The sequence below is a fragment of the Onychomys torridus genome, chromosome 20 (genome assembly GCF_903995425.1).
Source record: "Onychomys torridus chromosome 20, mOncTor1.1, whole genome shotgun sequence".
Classification (NCBI taxonomy): Eukaryota; Metazoa; Chordata; class Mammalia; order Rodentia; family Cricetidae; genus Onychomys; species Onychomys torridus.
This window is the reverse complement of record NC_050462.1, coordinates 46,135,793-46,152,612: the sequence shown is the minus strand read 5'-3', so window position 1 is coordinate 46,152,612 and position 16,820 is coordinate 46,135,793. Positions and strand designations below refer to the sequence as shown.

Below are 16,820 nucleotides of genomic sequence, written 5' to 3'. Positions count from 1 at the left end.
TGGATGTGTACGGACAGTGTAGAAAGAGATCAAGATGAGCTAAGTTGAAGAAAGCAAGTTCCGGAAATACATGTGTATATATATACGTATATATACATATATACATACATACACACACACACACACACACATATATATATACTGACTCCCCTGACATTTTAAAGGCTATCACTTACAATTATATACCATCGTATACCACTAAAACACACAGACTTCCCTGAAGACACTTCCAAGGGATACTTGCAGTGGTTTTTCTGAGGGTGGGCCCAAGAAGGGGGAGTTTGTAAAGTGTCTAGTTTACTCTTTACCTCCTTATACTCTGAGTTTTAAATAATTAAGCATCATCAGTTTTTGCAATGCAAAGTTAATAAAAACACATTCGTACTCAGGAGACAGCAAAGACTGGAAGGTAGCGGGTGTCAACACTGCGGCTGAGGGCAGATTCTAGAAGGCTGTGACGGACAGAAGAACTCACGTTCCAGTCCAAGCTGCTGCTGCTCCACCTCCACCTCCGCCTCCTCCTGAGACAGGGTCTCAAGAGCACAGGCTGATCTAGGGTTTCTCTGCACAAAGCCGAGGATGCTCTTGAATCTCTGACTCTCTACTCTTATCCTCTAGCCTCCTCCTCCTTGGCACTGGGTTTACAGGTGTGTGCCACTGTGCCTGGTTTATATGGTGCTAAGTTTTGAGCCCAGGGCTTCATGCATTCTAGGCAAACACTCAGTAACCTGGACTACATCCCAGTCCTTGGAAGAGACTTCCTAAGAGGGTGGCAAGGTGGCTGGAGGGGTGGTTCCGTGGTTAAGAACAACTTCCTCTTCCACAGGACTTCCAACGGTTCCCAAGTTGGATGGTAACTTGCGCTCCAGCAGGGGATCCTGCACCTTTGGCCTCTACAGGTGCCTGCATTCATGTGACATACCCCCCCATACACATAGTTAAAATAATAATAATAATAAAAACTGTATCTTCAATTGTTCTTTTGAATTTTTACTCACATGTCTGTATATAGGTGTGAGCACATGAGTGCAGGTGCCCATGGAGGCCACAAGAGGGCATCACATCCCCTGGAGCTGGAGTTACAGGACCCAACGTGGGTGCTGAGAACTTAGGTCCTCTGGAAGAACAGCAAGAACTCTTAACCAATGAGCCATCTTTCCAGCTTGGTGTGTGTGTGTGTGTGTGTGTGTGTGTGTGTGTGTGTGTGTGTGTGTGTGTGTGTGTTGTTTTAAAGGGTAGCTAGAAAGAGAAAACACCAAGGCAAAAACAGATTAAATGCGTGGTGCAGGGGAAATACAGGTACCCAATACAGGTCCATGAAAGAGACACAGGGTAAGAAAGGCTTCAGGAAGGCTCACCCATGTAAGTGGCCTTCTCAGGCTACACTCAGTAGCTCCTGGTATCTTTTTCCTGTCAAGGTTGCCTGAGGTCTGTTTCAAGCACATTTCACTTGGACCACAATATTGGGTGGATACCTAGCAGGAAGCCTGTAACCATTCACTGAAAATATTTGGTGACTCCCTGCCTGGGCCTGGCACCGTATTAGGCATGGAAGCTGGATAAACGGAAGAATAACACATCGAAATGAAGGAAATCTGCGGTGTTTCAAAAGGAAGAAAAACAACAGGGTTTCACTTGAGCACAGGCTGTCAAGATTGAATGGAGGAAAGACGGACCCTGTGGAACTGGCCTTGAGGTCTCCAGCCTGGGAGACCCTAAAGACCGGTAGCCCACGGCTCTGGGCAAAGTCTGTCAGCGCGAATCTGAAACTCTCATTTGGAGAGGGGCTCACTGTCATTCATGGACAAGTCTGTCCTCGGTCACTCTTTTCTGCCAGTGACAGGCTGGAGTGGAGGGTCCTCCCAGGTTAGAACTCAACAGGGAGATGGAGTTGGTGCACCAGTCCCCAGCTCATTAAAGCAGAGGACGTCCCCAGCCGAGCTTCCCAGAACTTCCACTTCAGGTACACAGAAAGTCAAGACTCCCAGGGTTACATCCTTCAAACGTCGCCCAGGAGAGGGCAATGGCCGGAAGCAAGTTCGCCGGCCCTAGGGACCGCCCGATGCTTTCTGGACTCTAAAGTATCACTCCCGAACCGGCCGAACCTGGGGACAAAGGTCCAGCACTCTGCAGACAACCCCTAGAATAGGTGTCTGGAAGCGGAGCTCAGCGGTCCCTGGTTCCAACTCCCTGTAGCTCGGACATCGGAAACCCTGACTTGGGGCGAGAGGGGGCGGGGGGTGGAGAGGCCAGTCGGAAGATATCAAAAACAAAACAAACAAACAAAAAAGCGGAGCCTGACCTCTTAGGGCGCAAGGGGGTGGCCCTTCCCCAACCCCACCCGCTGGTGAGTCACCTCCCCCGGAACCAAAGCCTGCCTCTCCCGCGCCCCGTGCCAGGCGAGCAGGGCTGGGCGGGTACCAAGGTGGGCTCCGTCCCCGCGCCCCGGGCGAGCCGACAAGCTCCAGCGTGTCCCCGCGGGTGTCCCTGTTTACTCGGCGCCCCGGAGCGAGGTGGGGGCGGGCCCACGTGGCCCCTCCTCCACCCCGCCCCCCGCGGCCGCAGGCCCCAATCCCGGACCGGTTCTTACGAAGTCTCCAAATCAAAGCTCAGCCTTTCCCTCCCCGCACCTTCCCGGAGGACCAGCCGCCCCTGCCCCCACCCCCGGCTGGGGAGGCACTGCGTCTGGCTACCCCCAGGAAGCCAGGCCTCCGCCCCGGGGCGTCGGCTCGGGACCCCACCGAGGGGATCTGAAATCCCGGGGTGTGACACTGAGTTCCAAAGAGGCGCCGGAGCTCCGCTGGCCTCCAGCCTCACCCCATCCCACCCTGGGCTCCTCCGGCTCGCGGGGGCGCGGGGAGGCCGGCGCAGCCCGGGGACAGGGCGCCCCGGGGACTCCCACTCCCGGGCCGCTTCCCAGAACTCCGGAGCCGGTCGCGTCTCCGACTCCCCCTCCCCAGGGCAGCGCGCCAAACCAGCGCATGCGCATTCTCAGGAGTGCCGCGTAGCTCTTTCTCCCCCCCCCCTCTTTTTTGCTTTCCCCGCCCCTTCCCTCCTTCCCTCCTCTCCCTGTCCCCTCCCTCTCCCCCTCTCTGCACCCCCTCCCTCCTCCCCCCCCCCCCCCGCGGCACTTCAGTCCAGGGGAACAGCGGTGCGAGCTCCAGGCCAGTGCACCGAGGAGGCGGAAACGGGGGAGCCCCCAGTTCTCCATCAGGCCCCTACCAAAGGCACCCCCCCATCGGGTCCACGCCCCCCACCCCCCACCCCGCCTCCTCCCAATTGTGCATTTTTGCAGCCGGAGGCGGCTCCGAGATGGGGCTGTGAGCTTTCGCCTCGGGAGGGGGAAACGGAGCGAGGAGTAAAGCCCGGGTGAAGGGTTCGAATTTGGGGGCAGGGGGCGCACCCGCGTCAGCAGGCCCTTCCCAAGGGGCTCGGAACTGTGCCTTTTCACCTACGCCCCTGGTTCGCTTTGCTAAAGGGAAAGGATAAGAACAGAAGAGCCGGGGAGAGGAAGATAAAGGGGGACCCCCCAATTGGGGGGGGACGAGGACGAGAAGTAAGAGGACCAGAGGGTGGGGGCTGCTGCTTGCATCGGCCCACACCATGCTGACCCCGCCGTGGCTGCTGCTGCTGCCCCTGCTTTGCGCGATGGTCGCCGGGGCCACTGTCGATGGTGAGTGAGATTCCGCGGGCCCCCTTGGAGCCCTGGGGGCTCCCCCTTCCCAGCCCCCACTCCTGCGTCTGGATGGGGAAGGGAGACGCGGGAGGGGGTGCCTTTTGTTATCCCGGTCCAGCTGACACAGCAGCGGCCTGACTGGGGGCGGGGATGGGGTCTGATTTGGGGGATGGGAGCCTGGGACAAATGATGCTTCCAAGGCCCCCCAGCTCAGACAAAGACCAGAGGCCTGGCTAAGGAAGGAGGGCTCCCCCTTTTTCTGATCCTGGGATTGAGAGGCCTTCTCTTCCTATTTCTGGTCGGGGAGGGCCTCTGCCTCCCCTACATCCTCCACCCTCCCACAACCAACCCCCCACCCCCCAGTCTGAATTGTGAAGGAATCCGGATTTGGTGTGTACCACTGCAAAAGGGGGCGGAGGGCCTTTTGCGGTGGACTCTGAAGGCTGGGAGGCAAAGCTGGCTAGGGGTGCCCTGCTGGCCAGAGGGCAGGCAGGCCCAGAGAGCTGTGGGTGGGGATAGGGAGGCCCCCTGTTTGGGTGTGGAATGAGCCCTGCATCCCAGACATGGAGGCCTGGGTCCAGAATCCTGGGCTGCCTGCCTGGGTTCCGAAGTCAGTAGCGGTGTTGGTGTTGAGGGGACGGAGGGGTCTGGTGATGCTCTCGACTGAATTTCCCTTCTTAATTCCTGGGAGCTTTGAGATGAGAGAGAGAGAAAAAATCAGATGTCATCGTTCTGGAGAATGGTCTGGAATGCTGGGGAGGGGGCTCAGAGGAAGCCGATTTCTGGCTTGATCACAGTTTGGATCGGAAGGAGAGTTGGAGGTTGGATGGGGGGTTATGACGATGCACCCACACCCCAATTCCCGCTCCTGTAGTAAATGTGTTGAAGCCCAGCCCTACCTCACCTCATACATACAGTTTATGTGGTAGTTAGGCTTGAGCCACTGTGTTCTTTGGGGGAAAGGTGTGCCCCCTATCCCCTTTTTTTCTGTCAGCTGTTTTTCCTCTTGCTATGAGTCACCAGTTCAAGACTTGCCCAAAGCTTTACGCTGGGGTCATGGGGTTGAACTGGGCTGGGCCCCTAACTTGAGAAGGGATGAGATTTCGTTACTTCCTGTCAGGTTTACCCTCTGACTGGGGACAACAGCCTCACAGCATCAGACACCCCTCCTCTGGCGTCCAGATCTTGCCAGGCTGGGATTGGGAAAGTTTTTCCCTGAAACCAGATTATGTGTTCCCCACCCCCTTCCCTAACTTGTTTCAGTTGGGAGAGGAGGGCAGGAGGGTCAGGAAGAAGCTGTGCCCAGAAAAACAGTTTACTCCGTGGCCCTCAGTCGTGTTGTGTTGAGGACTGTCTTGTCTGGCTGCCACCCCTAATTTACTGCCTATGAGGAGGAAAGGCTCTGCCCTAGAAACCCTTCAGACAAGCCTGTGCAGCCACATCTGCCCTTCACATCTAACGTCATCCTGTGCTTTCTTCTTGGTCTCAGCCCTGTGAGGGGAGAGGGGAAACTGAGGCAAAGAACTTCGGGAAGAAAAAAACATTAAGCAAGAAACAGACTCATCACAAGCCTGTGCAGGGACGGGATGGGGGGGGGGGCGGGGGGAGTCAGGTAGGCTGCCCGTGAAGGGCCCGGGTCCTAGGGAGTACCACCCCAAGGAGTCTAAATGCTGCGCTAAGTTGATTGATTGATTGGTGGTGTTTGAATGAGGGAGTCTGACATGTTCTCCTTAACCGTCTCCAGGCAAGCACCTCTAAATCCTGAGTTCAAAGCAACTCTGCACGGCCCATCAGGGTAGGGGTAAAGGTCAGTGGTAGAATATTTGTCCTAGCACACAGGATGCCCTGTGTTCCATCCCTGGCGAGAAACACAGTCCCCAGGGAAGGGACCACCTCCAAACACACCTTCCCCTGGGGAGGAAGAGAGACCTGTAAGAGTCGGCGCTGTAGACTGTGGATGTCCTTCTTGGCTTTCCAGAGAAGGGGCCTCCTGCCTCAACTTACCTGACATTCTAATTGCCCTTCCTGCGTCTCAGGATTAGCTGCAGGGGCCTTTCCCCGGCTGTCTTCTCTCTGTGTCTGAAGCTCATACTGGGGTCCTCTGCATTGTGGGGTGAGGGTTCACTTCCTCCTAGGAGACACAGTGGAATGCACTTGCTGCCAAGGACAGTGGAAAGGGTGATGGAGAGAAGGATCATTGAGGGCCTTGCTGAGGAGAAGGGACACTTCATGGGAGCTTGCCAGCCAGCCAGCCAGCCAGCCAGCCAGCTCAGGGAAGACTTCTCTCCCTGGCCCTCTCCTCCCCTGCTTGAGCCGGCCTGTTATTAGTTGCTAGGAAAGGTGAACAGTTGAGTTATGAGATTGACAGATTGACGTCTTAACATCCTGGCTTCCTGAGAGAAGGTTCCGGTCTTCCTGCTCAGACCCAAATCCTAAACATCCCTCTGTAGCTTCCTCCTCAGAAGCCAGACGCACGTAGGAAATTCCTTTGGGCCGTTATTTTGATGCTGGGGGCAGCAGCTTCCCAAGACTTTTTCTTCGAGTTGTGTCTTGGCCTCCTTGCTTTTTGTTTATTTGTTTTTGTTGTTTTATTGCTCCGTCACGCCCTTACGGGGCCTTCCAACCATGTCACCCTGGGCCCAACCCTAAGTCAGATCCTTTCCAAACCCACACACCCTCTTCCAACCCCTTCCTGGGGTTAGGTGCCGCTCAGGGTGGGTGGCAGAGCAAACTTAGTGTGCCCAAGGCCCTGGGTTCGGTCCCCCAGCACCAACAAAACCCAAATCAACCAGCCATTGCTTTCTTTTGCAAAGCCCTTCCTTATTCCAATGCTACTCTTTCTTGTCTTGGCCCTGCATACCCTGGATTCTCTTCTGGGGGTCTTGCCCACCCCTTGAATTCCTGTGATCCAGATCTGAGTAGGGGGAGCTTGCTTGTCCCTGGGGAACCTAGGGCTGTTGAGTGGGACCATGCAAGGGTCTCTGGGTTGGTGGTGACTTGTGCCAGGGAACCTGGTCCCGCCCCCCTGTGTTCTGTCCCAGATTCCAGCCTGGTTTGCAGGATTCTGCATTGTTTGGAGAAGGAAGCAGTTGGCTCTGGAGTGTTTCCCGTGCTGTGGCCTCATGGCACCAGTATAGAGCCTCCCAGAAGGAGGTGAAGGGTAGAGGAGAGGGGATTGTCCGTCACACTCCCATGAGATGACAGTCCCCCAGGCCTGACTTCCCAGGCTGAAGAGTTGGGCATCCCCCGACCCTCCCCCTCTGTAAGAGGCAGCAGGCTCTAATCTGGACTCCCTTAGGTCAGAAGTTACTGTGTTGGGACTCTATCTCCCAAAGCCAGGATATGTGCTGCCCCGCCTCCGTCTCAGGGGGAGGGAGGGGGTCATTCTCTGAGTTCACCCCAGGACAGCTGTGTCACCCTCTGGGCAACCTCTGCATTTAGCCCCCTCCCTGTCTTTTTGGCTGTCTGCTTGCTGTCTGTCCATCTTCTTATGGTCTTCCAGAAGCTCTGTGTCTCTGGCCCTCTTGATTGCCATCTTTTATTTACCCGTCCTCCACTGTCTTCCCAGCCCTGACTCTGTTCTCAGTCACCGACTTACTTTCTTTTGCCTAACTATATTTACCTCAGTGCAGGTCCCCTAGATCGCAAAAGCTGCTCTGCTTGGTAGTGGCATCTCTTCTGGGCTTTCCTTTCTGCCCCTTACCTTTGCTGTTCTTCCCTTCCTGGACCCAGATTGTCCCCTCCAACTTCCCCCCAAATTCCTCTCTTCTAACCAAACCCCTTTGACTGATTTTGGAAATTGGGATCAGAGCAAATATTTCTAAAACAACAACAAAACTTGGTGTGTGTGTGTGTGTGTGTGTGTGTGTGTGTGTGTGTGTGTGTGTGTGTAATTGGGGTTATTTCAGAAAGAAAGGAAAGAGGTTAGACCTCTGGTAGAACTTCCTCCTAACCAGAGTCTGAGGACTTAAGGAGGTCAGGAGCTTAGCGCTCTCCTGCTGGTAAGCACAGGCCATGTGGGGAATGGGGGAGGGCTAATAATGGACTCAGCCTTGGGAGAGATATGTTGACCTCCGCAGGCATGCGAGGGGATCTGGATTTTATTTGTGGGGAGAGGAAAAGACAGGGTCGTGGGTCAGGCTAATGTCCTGAGTCAATATTGACTCAGGATAGAAGAGGAGACCCTTCTCTTCCCCCTGCGGTCCAAGCCACCCTGTCTGTCCATCTGTCCCAGGCCGCAAAGCAGAGTTCCAGACTCAGGAATGACAAAAATGTGTCTGAATCTCACTGAGCTGCGGGAAGGAGCCGCTGGTAACACCCAAAATACATAAAATTTTGGGAAAAGCTCTGTTGGGCTTGAGGCCCTTGCTGCCCGGCTCCCAAATGTTGGAAAGCTCATATTCCCGCAGCCTGCCCCAACCTCTCTGGCTCCTCATGTGGTTTCCCTTGAAATGTTCCTATCTGAGGGAGCCTAGCTCTCTCTCTACCCAGTCACTCTCCAAATGGCCCCAGGGTTGCTTTCTTGTTCTTCCTGCCTCCTGTCTCCTTGTCCTTCTGGAAGAATGTTTGAGGTTCCCAGGGGCTGCTGAAGGACAGGTCCCTGCTCTTTGGAGACGTCTCTGTCCAGGGTTTTCTTCTCTCCCTGTTCCCTAGCCAGGCATACTGGCCTCCTGTCCCCACCCCACCCCAAGGTCCCAGAGTGGGACAGAGGATGATAGCCAAGGCTCGAGCCAGGCAGTGGGGGTCTGTGTTGTGTCTGGATACACACCCAACCCCACACCTCCTGCCCTGGCTCCAGCTTGGTGGCCCTGGGGGCCATGGCTGGGCTGGGTGCCTGGTTGGGGAGGGGCAGGGTGTTGGCCAAGTTAGCATGGCGGTCACATCTCCAGGCAAAGCTGAGAACAGACAGCCCCTGTGTCCCCATGTTCCTGCAGTTTGCTGTCCCTTCTCCCTCTCTCCTGCCCCAGCCCTCTTCTGTCCTATCCTTGCTCCTGTCCTCCATACCCTCCTCCCCAGAGGCTACCCAGTTCACACAGCCCCTGTTCCCCTTCCGAGGCGAGAGGAACCATGTTTCTGCCCGTTCCTTCTCAGTGTTCTCCTCTGTAAGATGGGATTGAAGTAGCAAACACCTCGCAGCTTGACAGGAGGACCCCAGGGCTTCCGGTCTGTGTGTGGTACTCAGTGGTCGTGGGGTGGGAGCAGGCAGAGACCCTTCCTAACCAACGATGATACTGTTTCCCATCTGAAGGCCCCAAGAGTGGATTTTCTGAATCTTGGGTTCAGATGCCGACGATTCAGCTAAGGGCATCTCAGTTGGCTTGGCCTTTAAGGAGATTATACATTTCCTTCCCCACCCCCATCCCAGCTCCCTCCCAGCCTGGAGGAGGCTTCACTTGGCTGTGGAAACTGCCCCAAAGTAGGTTATGTGTTTTCCTTCTTCTCCCCCTGAAGGAAATCAAAGACAGGCTTCAGCCTTCTCACTCAAAATTCCTAGGGCTTTCTCCACCATGGCTGACAGGAAGTTCTTTCACTTATCGATCTCCAATCCTTCTGCTATCCTGGCTCTCCTGAGAGACATGCACCCCCACCCACCCCACCCCATCCACCCTCTGCCCCTGAGCCTGAGGAGATGGTGCAGAAGGACTGGGAGGGAGGGGGGCCCATCCCCCACTGCCCTCCCTCCGCAAGAGCACATCTGGTTTGTGAATCTCTCTCATTTCAGCTTTTGGAGTTTGCCAGCTGCTGTTTCCTCTGTCGAATTCAGGCCAAAAATGGGGGTGGGGGACCGTGGGGGAACCATGTGAGGGCCAAAGGAGGGACCGGTGGCTGGGACGTGGAAGACAGAGGAGGTTAGAATGACCAGCCAGTGACCTCAGACCCCAGCTGTGAGTTCTGCCCTGGGGAAAGTCGGGGCCATGGGTTCAGCCCCAGGTAGGGGAGGGAAGAAGTGTCACCGATGTCTCAGGGGCTCCAAACATCCCATCTGCCTCTGAGTCCCACTGCAATCCCTTTCCCGCCCCCACCCCCCCTCAGCCGGCCTGGCTGGCCAGGGGAAGTGATGGTCTCCAGCATGCTAACTAGGTTGGCGGGCTGTTTCCCTGGGAAGACCTCACAGCTGGCCCAGTGGGGTAATGAACTCAGCATTATCCATCTCCTCAAGGGGCCTTTATTCCCGGATCAGGGTAGGAGGGAGGAAGGGGGACTCGAAGGGGGCCTGGCCAGGCCATCCTTGATGTGTTTCCTGAACTCAGCTCTGGTTCTGGCCAGGGGCCTGGGTACAGTCCTCCCTGCCAGAGATGGGGATGAGGGAGACAGGGGCCTGGTACAGTCCTCCCTGCCAGAGATGGGGATGAGGGAGAGCAGGGGCCTGGTACAGTCCTCCCTGCCAGAGATGGGGATGAGGGAGATCAGCCTGGTACAGTCCCCTCTGCCAGAGGTGGGGATGAAGGATACAGGGGCCTGGTACAGTCCTCCCTGCCAGAGATGGGGATGAGGGAGAGAGGGTATTTCCACTGGACTCCCTCCTTCAGAGCCCTAAGACACACTTCTTACTCTCCGGTCTCAGTCCTGCATTCCAGTGAGTGCTGTACAGTCTCCCCAGGAACTGTGGCTCCTGAGGGTTTCTTGGCCTTTGCACCCATCTTGGTGCCTAGTCAGTGCCTGTCACAGAGCTGGCCTCCAGTGTGTGTCAGAGGAACAGAAATGGGCTTGACCCGGGTGGAAGACGGGATCCCTGCCCTGGTGTGGGTGAAAGGCCCTTGTGCTGGACGTGGTGATAGGGGCATCAGATGAGAGAGGACTACAGTCTTTGAGAACCTAGAGCCATGGGGGGAGAGATGACTCAGAGGTTAAGAGCACTGGTTGCTTTTTCTGAGGGCCCGAGTTCGATTCCCACCACCCAAAGCCCGCTCACACGCATCTGTAAGTCCACTTTCAGGGGATACATTGCCCTCCTCAGGCACCAGGCAAACATGTGGTCCACAGACACACATGCAGGCAAAACACCCGTACACAGAAAATAAAACAGAGAGAGAGAGAGAGAGAGAGAGAGAGAGAGAGAGAACCTAGAGTTGGCTGAACTGAGTTGAGTCCTGATTTTGTCCACTTGCTAGGTGTGTGATCTGGGCCGGTCTGGCCCAGAAACCGGGCGTTAGCAGCTCTCTAGGCGTTGTCCTGTAGGGAAGACTAAGTGATGAGATCGCAGATGGAGAGAGCTGGTTGATGACTGCCCCCCAGCACGTAACTCTGCACACAGCCCTGTCTGTCAGCTGTCAGTGATGTAGCTCCTCACTGGGGATGAGGGAGACTAAAGTCAGGTGGTCCCTGTGGATCCGGTCATTGCACAGGTGAGGGACGTCAGAAGTAGTTCCTCCAGATGGAGCCAGCCAGGACCCTGCGGCAAGGAGTTGGAGCTGGGGGTGACAGGTCAAGAGGCCAGTAGTGTCCCTGAGGTCAGAGAAGCGGAGTGGTTAGTTAGGAAAGGCCGTCTGTGGGCTGCCCGTGGGAGCAAGAGGAGCGTGGAGAGAGAACACAGCAGAGGCCTCTGCTCGGCCCCATTGTCACAGTTAGCAAGGTCAGGGGGGTGCTGGGGTTCATGATGAAACCAGAGCGGCACGGACTTTGACCCTGAAGCCGTGGGGTGGAGGGGCATGCCGGACACACGGCCTAGAAAACCTGGGAAGGGGCCATAAGACTCTTGGATCCTCCCCCTGTGCTATACTATAGCTGCACTCTGTGCAGGATGGGTGCTGGGGAGGCATAGGAAGCTCCAGCGTCCACGAGTTGACCTCCATCCTTCCTTTTAACCTCCCCTTTCTCTCCTTGCCTCTAGCCCCTAAAACTTGCAGCCCTAAGCAGTTTGCCTGCAGAGACCAAATCACCTGCATCTCGAAGGGCTGGCGATGTGATGGTGAGAAGGACTGTCCAGACGGCTCTGACGAGGCCCCTGAGATCTGTGAGTTCCTTTCCTGGGTCCCTCGCTCTAAGCCCTGGGCTTTTCTCTCTCCTTTTGCGGGGTGTTTGGGATAGGAGCGGCCAGACGCTAGCCTGGCTGGCGCGGGCCTTGCTCTGTGGCTGTGCCCACCCGTGACATAGCTCAGCGCTCGTTCCCTCCTGCCTCTTCCAAGCCCCCGGCCTGGTACGAGCAGCGACGGTACCTCGGATCTCTCCCTTGGCTGCTGCACCCCCGAGGCTGTTGGGGGACAGTAGCCTCCCGGGAGCACCTTTGCCACAAAGGAGATAACCAAGCTGCCCTTTCCTTACAACATTTTCTTCCTCCCACGTTTGAAGCTTCTCTGGCACTCAGTGGCGAGTGGCCTTCAGGCCCTGCCAGGTACCCGTCTGCCCTGAGTCTCCCAGGCCAAAGGGCACTGCCCTTGCTCAGTCCCTGTACCAGAAGCCCCACCCCTGTGCCCTTCCCGGCACCCCGCCTTCCCCTGCCCCCAATAAGTGGTGTAATCAGAGGCAGCTGTTTAAACTGGGAGAAAGGTCCTCACTCAGCCCTCACCCTCCCAGTGGCCAGGAGAGGGGTGAATAGGGACTTGCTGGCAGGACCCCAGAGTCCTAGGGTCTCTACCTTCAGTATTTCCCCTGCATGGCCAATCCTGGCCAAGGGCCTAAGCATGCTACCTTTTCTCATCATCCAGCTTCAGTCCCATCCTGTGTCCCTTCTAATACCTCCAACATGGCTGTCCAGGGTAGTGGTTAGGGCGGAAAGGAAGCTACTGGTTCTTCCTCACCCCTGCATCCTGCCCTGGAGGAGTAATCGCCGGGGGGTATTAGGCCTGGAGCCTCCTCTGGTCTACGCCACTTCCCCTCCACGTTTCTGACCCCGGGCCTGTGTGTTGGAAGGACAGAAAGCCACATGGAGGCCTGGGGATTGGTCACACGCTTTCGTTCATCCCTTCCTTCAGTTTGGCGTAAACCCTGTCTTACTGAATCCCCACACATGTGTTAACACACATGCACCCTCCTGGACCATAACAGACACACATAACTGCACCAGGCATGAACACCCACCGGACAGAGGCTTGGGTAGTTTGCACAGCCCAAGTGGGTGCTCCCGGAAGTGGCTTGCAGAAACACTCAGACAGACGCCCAAACACGTGTTGTGGCAGGGGGCACTCAGACCCAGACAGGCTCTCACAAACACACACACACAAATATGGAAACTCCCTTGCCTAGAACCTCTGTAATCACCACTATAGGCCTCACACGAATCCCTCCTTACTCAGGTGGGGTCAACACCAGCACAGACACACCTTGCCGTTGGGACGGTTGGTGTCTTACTATCTCATCCCTCTTCCTGGCAGCTATGGAGACTAAGAAGGATGTTATCAGTAGACCACAAGCTTTGACCTTTCTAGATCTTCCCATTAGGCCTAATGCTCCACATTAAAAAAGCAAACAGGGGTTGGGAATTTAGCGCTTGCCTAGCAAGCACAAGGCCCTGGGTTCGGTCCTCAGCTCTGGTGCAAAAAAAAAAAAAAAGCAAACAGCTAAAGTTAATTTGAATATTTTTATCAAATGCAGCCAAAATATTATTTCAGTATATTAATATTACTTACATGAAATTATTAGCGATCTTTGGCCCTCTTTTGATATTTGATATAAAAAACTAGTATATATTTTATATGTAGGTTTAAGGTTTTTTTGTTTTGTTTTGGATTTTTCCAGACAGTGTTTCTCTGTGTTGCCCTGGCTGTCCTGGAACTCACTCTGTAGATCAGGCTGGCCTCGAACTCACCCAGATCTGCCTGCCTCTGCCTCCCAAGTGCTGGGATTAAGGGTACCATGCCTGGCTTTATATGGAGTTTTAATTTAGCACACTTAAAGTGTTTGAGAACTGCATGTGGCTGGTGCTGTGTCTAGAACTGGCTCACTTCTAGATGCGGGGCTTCACCTGACACTGAGCTCTATGCTCTGAGAACCACAGAAAGGTAGTTTACTTGTTTGTTTATCATGCGAGCTCCCTCTCTGCCAGGGACTGTGTTTCCTTAAGCGTCTGCCTGTCTCCTGGTTTATAGAATGTCGAGTCTATAGGGTCCACAAGCATGGAACATTTACGGTAGGCCCTGGTGTTCCCCTTCACATGGCTGTCAGATGTGTAGCTACCTCTTGAGGTCTATAGCTCTCTGAAATGGCAATCTTGGTTTATTCCTCAACGTCCCTACCCAGTACAGGGATGCCTAACTGGCTACCTCAGGCAGCTTGGTGATGCCATCCCATCTGTTTGCTTCCAGGTCCCCAAAGTAAAGCCCAGAGATGTCAACCAAATGAGCACAATTGTCTGGGGACCGAACTGTGTGTTCCCATGTTTCGGCTCTGCAATGGGGTCCAAGACTGTATGGATGGTTCTGACGAGGGAGCTCACTGCCGAGGTAAGGGGGCCACACACTCTCCTGTGCCGTGGGTACATGTTCTCTTGGTGCAGCATCTGGGGGATGTTACAGTTCACGATCCGAGGACTGTCCTTGTACCGGGTATGAGACCTTGTCCTGCTCCCATTCCCAGACTTGTCGATGAAATTAGTGGGCCCCTTGGGCTTGGAGCTTGATCAAACAGCCCCTATGGGCTTCAGCTGTGGGCCAGCCTGGGCGCTTTTCCTCTGGCTGTGTGTGCTTGGACAAGTCACCGCTCTTCAAACCTGTTCTCAACTATTACGTGAGAAGTGTTGTTATACTCTGTTTTTTAATAGTGGACTACTTTCTTCAAACGCTTTCCTATATGACTCCTGGGTGTGAACACAGAGGAACAGAGATGTTGTCATCCGAGCTAGGGTTAGGGACCTCACGTTTGGTTCACTGACCGTTCCAGAGTTCTAGAAGGCATCATCCCTCAAGAACTGCAAGTCTTGGAGGGGTCCAAAGGCTGCTCTGGCCCTTCCTTTCCATACATTCTCAAGGCTGGTTGATGGGAAAGCCGTTCAGACCGAGGAGGGGACATCAGTAACCAGTCACACCTCTTGGCTATGGTAGCGGTTTAAGAGGAATCCGTGATGTGGGACAAACCTTCAGGCTTGACTTAGAGAAATAGTAGCCTCTCTTCTGCCCCCGGTTCTGGGCGTGGAGCAAGCAGCATTTGACAGGTCTTGAGGGCAGTCACAGGAGTGGGGGTGGGGCCTGTGTCATATGTCATACACATGTCAGAAAACATCTGCTTGTGGGAGGAGACACATCTGGATCCTTTCACTCCAGCAGGGACTGTGGAGCAAGGGAGTTTGTGGGAGATTTTTTTTTTTTTTCTCCTTCCTTTTGGCTGATATCATCTGGAGCTCTTGGTACAGAAAGTTAGTTTAGGGCTGACCTCAGCCCCGTGGTCAGTCTTAACTGGAGCGTTGTGTGCCCAGGTTTGCTTCCTTTTCGAATACCTTTTTAGTCTCAGAAACAGGCAAACAAGAAACTTGACGTGGCACCTCCCGCAATATTAGAGAAGCCCACCCGCCCACAAGACTTCTTTTCCAGATTTCCCACAGCAGGCAACATTTACCCGCTTGGTGAAAAAGACTGGAAAGTCAGTCTTTCTGATCAGAAGGTAGAGGGAGACTAACTGAGGCTTACCCGCACCCCCAGCCCCTCCCGGCGAGCTCAGTGCTTTAAACACCTTAACCTCTCAGCGGGTTTCTCCTAGGTGGGGGTGTGAAGAGCTTGGACAAAGGGGTCTTTGTGGCCTAGTCGCCTGGCCCCAAGCAAGCCCTTAATTGGGTCGCTGGGGGGGGACAATTCTCCCACCTCGCTCCGCCCCTGTCTTACCCCCTCTGTCTCCCCTGGAGAAGTGGGTCATGGCAGAAGGAGGAACTCATCTTTTTCTTCCTCTTCCTCCTCCATCTGGACTCTGGGTCTTCCCTCTGAGGCCTCCGGAGCTCAAGGATGACTTAGAACAGCACTTCTAGGCCAGAGGGCAGAAGCAATTGTATTGCTTGTCTCTACTGCACCCTCCCCTGGAGCTGACATAGTGCCTCCCTTCAGGTGCAAACATAAGGCACAGGGAAGGGATAAGATTCACTGTCTCTTCTTGTTGACCCTTTCAAAAAACCAGAAGCCATCTTGTGTGTGTGTGGGGGGGTGACACCAATGGTCCAGAGTGACCGAGCAGGAAGAGGCGGGTGCCAAGCCACAATCTGCTGTGTGACCTTGTCACACATTGGCATTGGTGCTTTCTGGGCTTTGCAAAATCCTGCACTTGCTTCCTAAGTGCTCTCCCTCTTGGGCACCGGCACCGTGGCCTTTACTTCAAAGCAGCTTCTGAAGGGTGCCTGGAGATGGGGGAAGGTTGCTGTCTTGGGGTGGCTGCGTGTCTGGGGGCCTGAGTGTGTCTCTCCTACCCTGTGCAGAGCTCCGGGTCAACTGTTCTCGAATGGGCTGTCAGCACCATTGTGTCCCCACACCCAGTGGACCCACCTGCTTCTGCAACAGCAGCTTCCAGCTACAGGCAGATGGAAAGACATGCAAAGGTATGTGAACATGGCTATGTGTGGGTGTGTGTGGGGGGGCATGCAAAGGTATATGAACATGGCTGTGTGTGGGGTGTGTGTGTGTGAGGGGGACATGCAAAGGTATATGAACATGGCTGTGTGTGGGGGGTGTGTGTGTGTAAGGGGGACATGCAAAGGTATGTGAACATGGCTGTGTGCGGGTGTGTGTGGGGGAGCATGCAAAGGTATATGAACATGGCTGTGTGTGGGGTATGTGTGTGTGAGGGGGACATGCAAAGGTATGTGAACATGGCTGTGTGTGGGGTGTGAGGGGGACATGCAAAGGTATGACTGGGTGGGGATGTGTGTGGGGTGTGAGGATGTGAGGGGGCTGACTGCCAGGTGAGTTGAAGCAGGGCTGGGCTGAGGAAAAAAAAGACAAAAGGGAGGTCTCAAGGGGCAGCCCAGACATAGTGTGGCTATGAGCCCTAAGTATTGCTCTCAGCGGAGCTTTCAAAACTCTTTGGAAAAATTTCCGTAGCACACGAATTTTGTTGTAAAAAAATTAAAACATTAGCCAGATGGTATGGCTCACACCTGTAATTCCAATACTTGAAAAGCTGAGGTAGGTGGATTATTATGAGTTCCAGGCCAACCTGGGCTACAGAGTAAAAGCCCCCCCCCCCCCAAAAAAAAAGAAAGAAAAAGAAAAGATCAAAGTTGGGTGGTGTT

The 16,820-nt window shown here is 54.8% G+C and overlaps 1 protein-coding gene across 1 annotated transcript in view; it reads left to right on the top strand.

The window, feature by feature from the left end:
* The first annotated feature begins 3,131 nt into the window (after positions 1 to 3,131).
* Positions 3,132 to 16,820, top strand: part of Lrp1 (LDL receptor related protein 1) — an 80,479-nt gene continuing 66,790 nt past the window's right edge. Inside the window, exons 1-4 of the mRNA XM_036169737.1 lie at positions 3,132 to 3,673; positions 11,508 to 11,630; positions 13,918 to 14,055; positions 16,008 to 16,127. Coding sequence (XP_036025630.1) covers positions 3,604 to 3,673; positions 11,508 to 11,630; positions 13,918 to 14,055; positions 16,008 to 16,127 — 451 coding nt within the window. The 5' untranslated portion in view covers positions 3,132 to 3,603. The remainder of the gene's footprint in view (positions 3,674 to 11,507; positions 11,631 to 13,917; positions 14,056 to 16,007; positions 16,128 to 16,820) is intronic.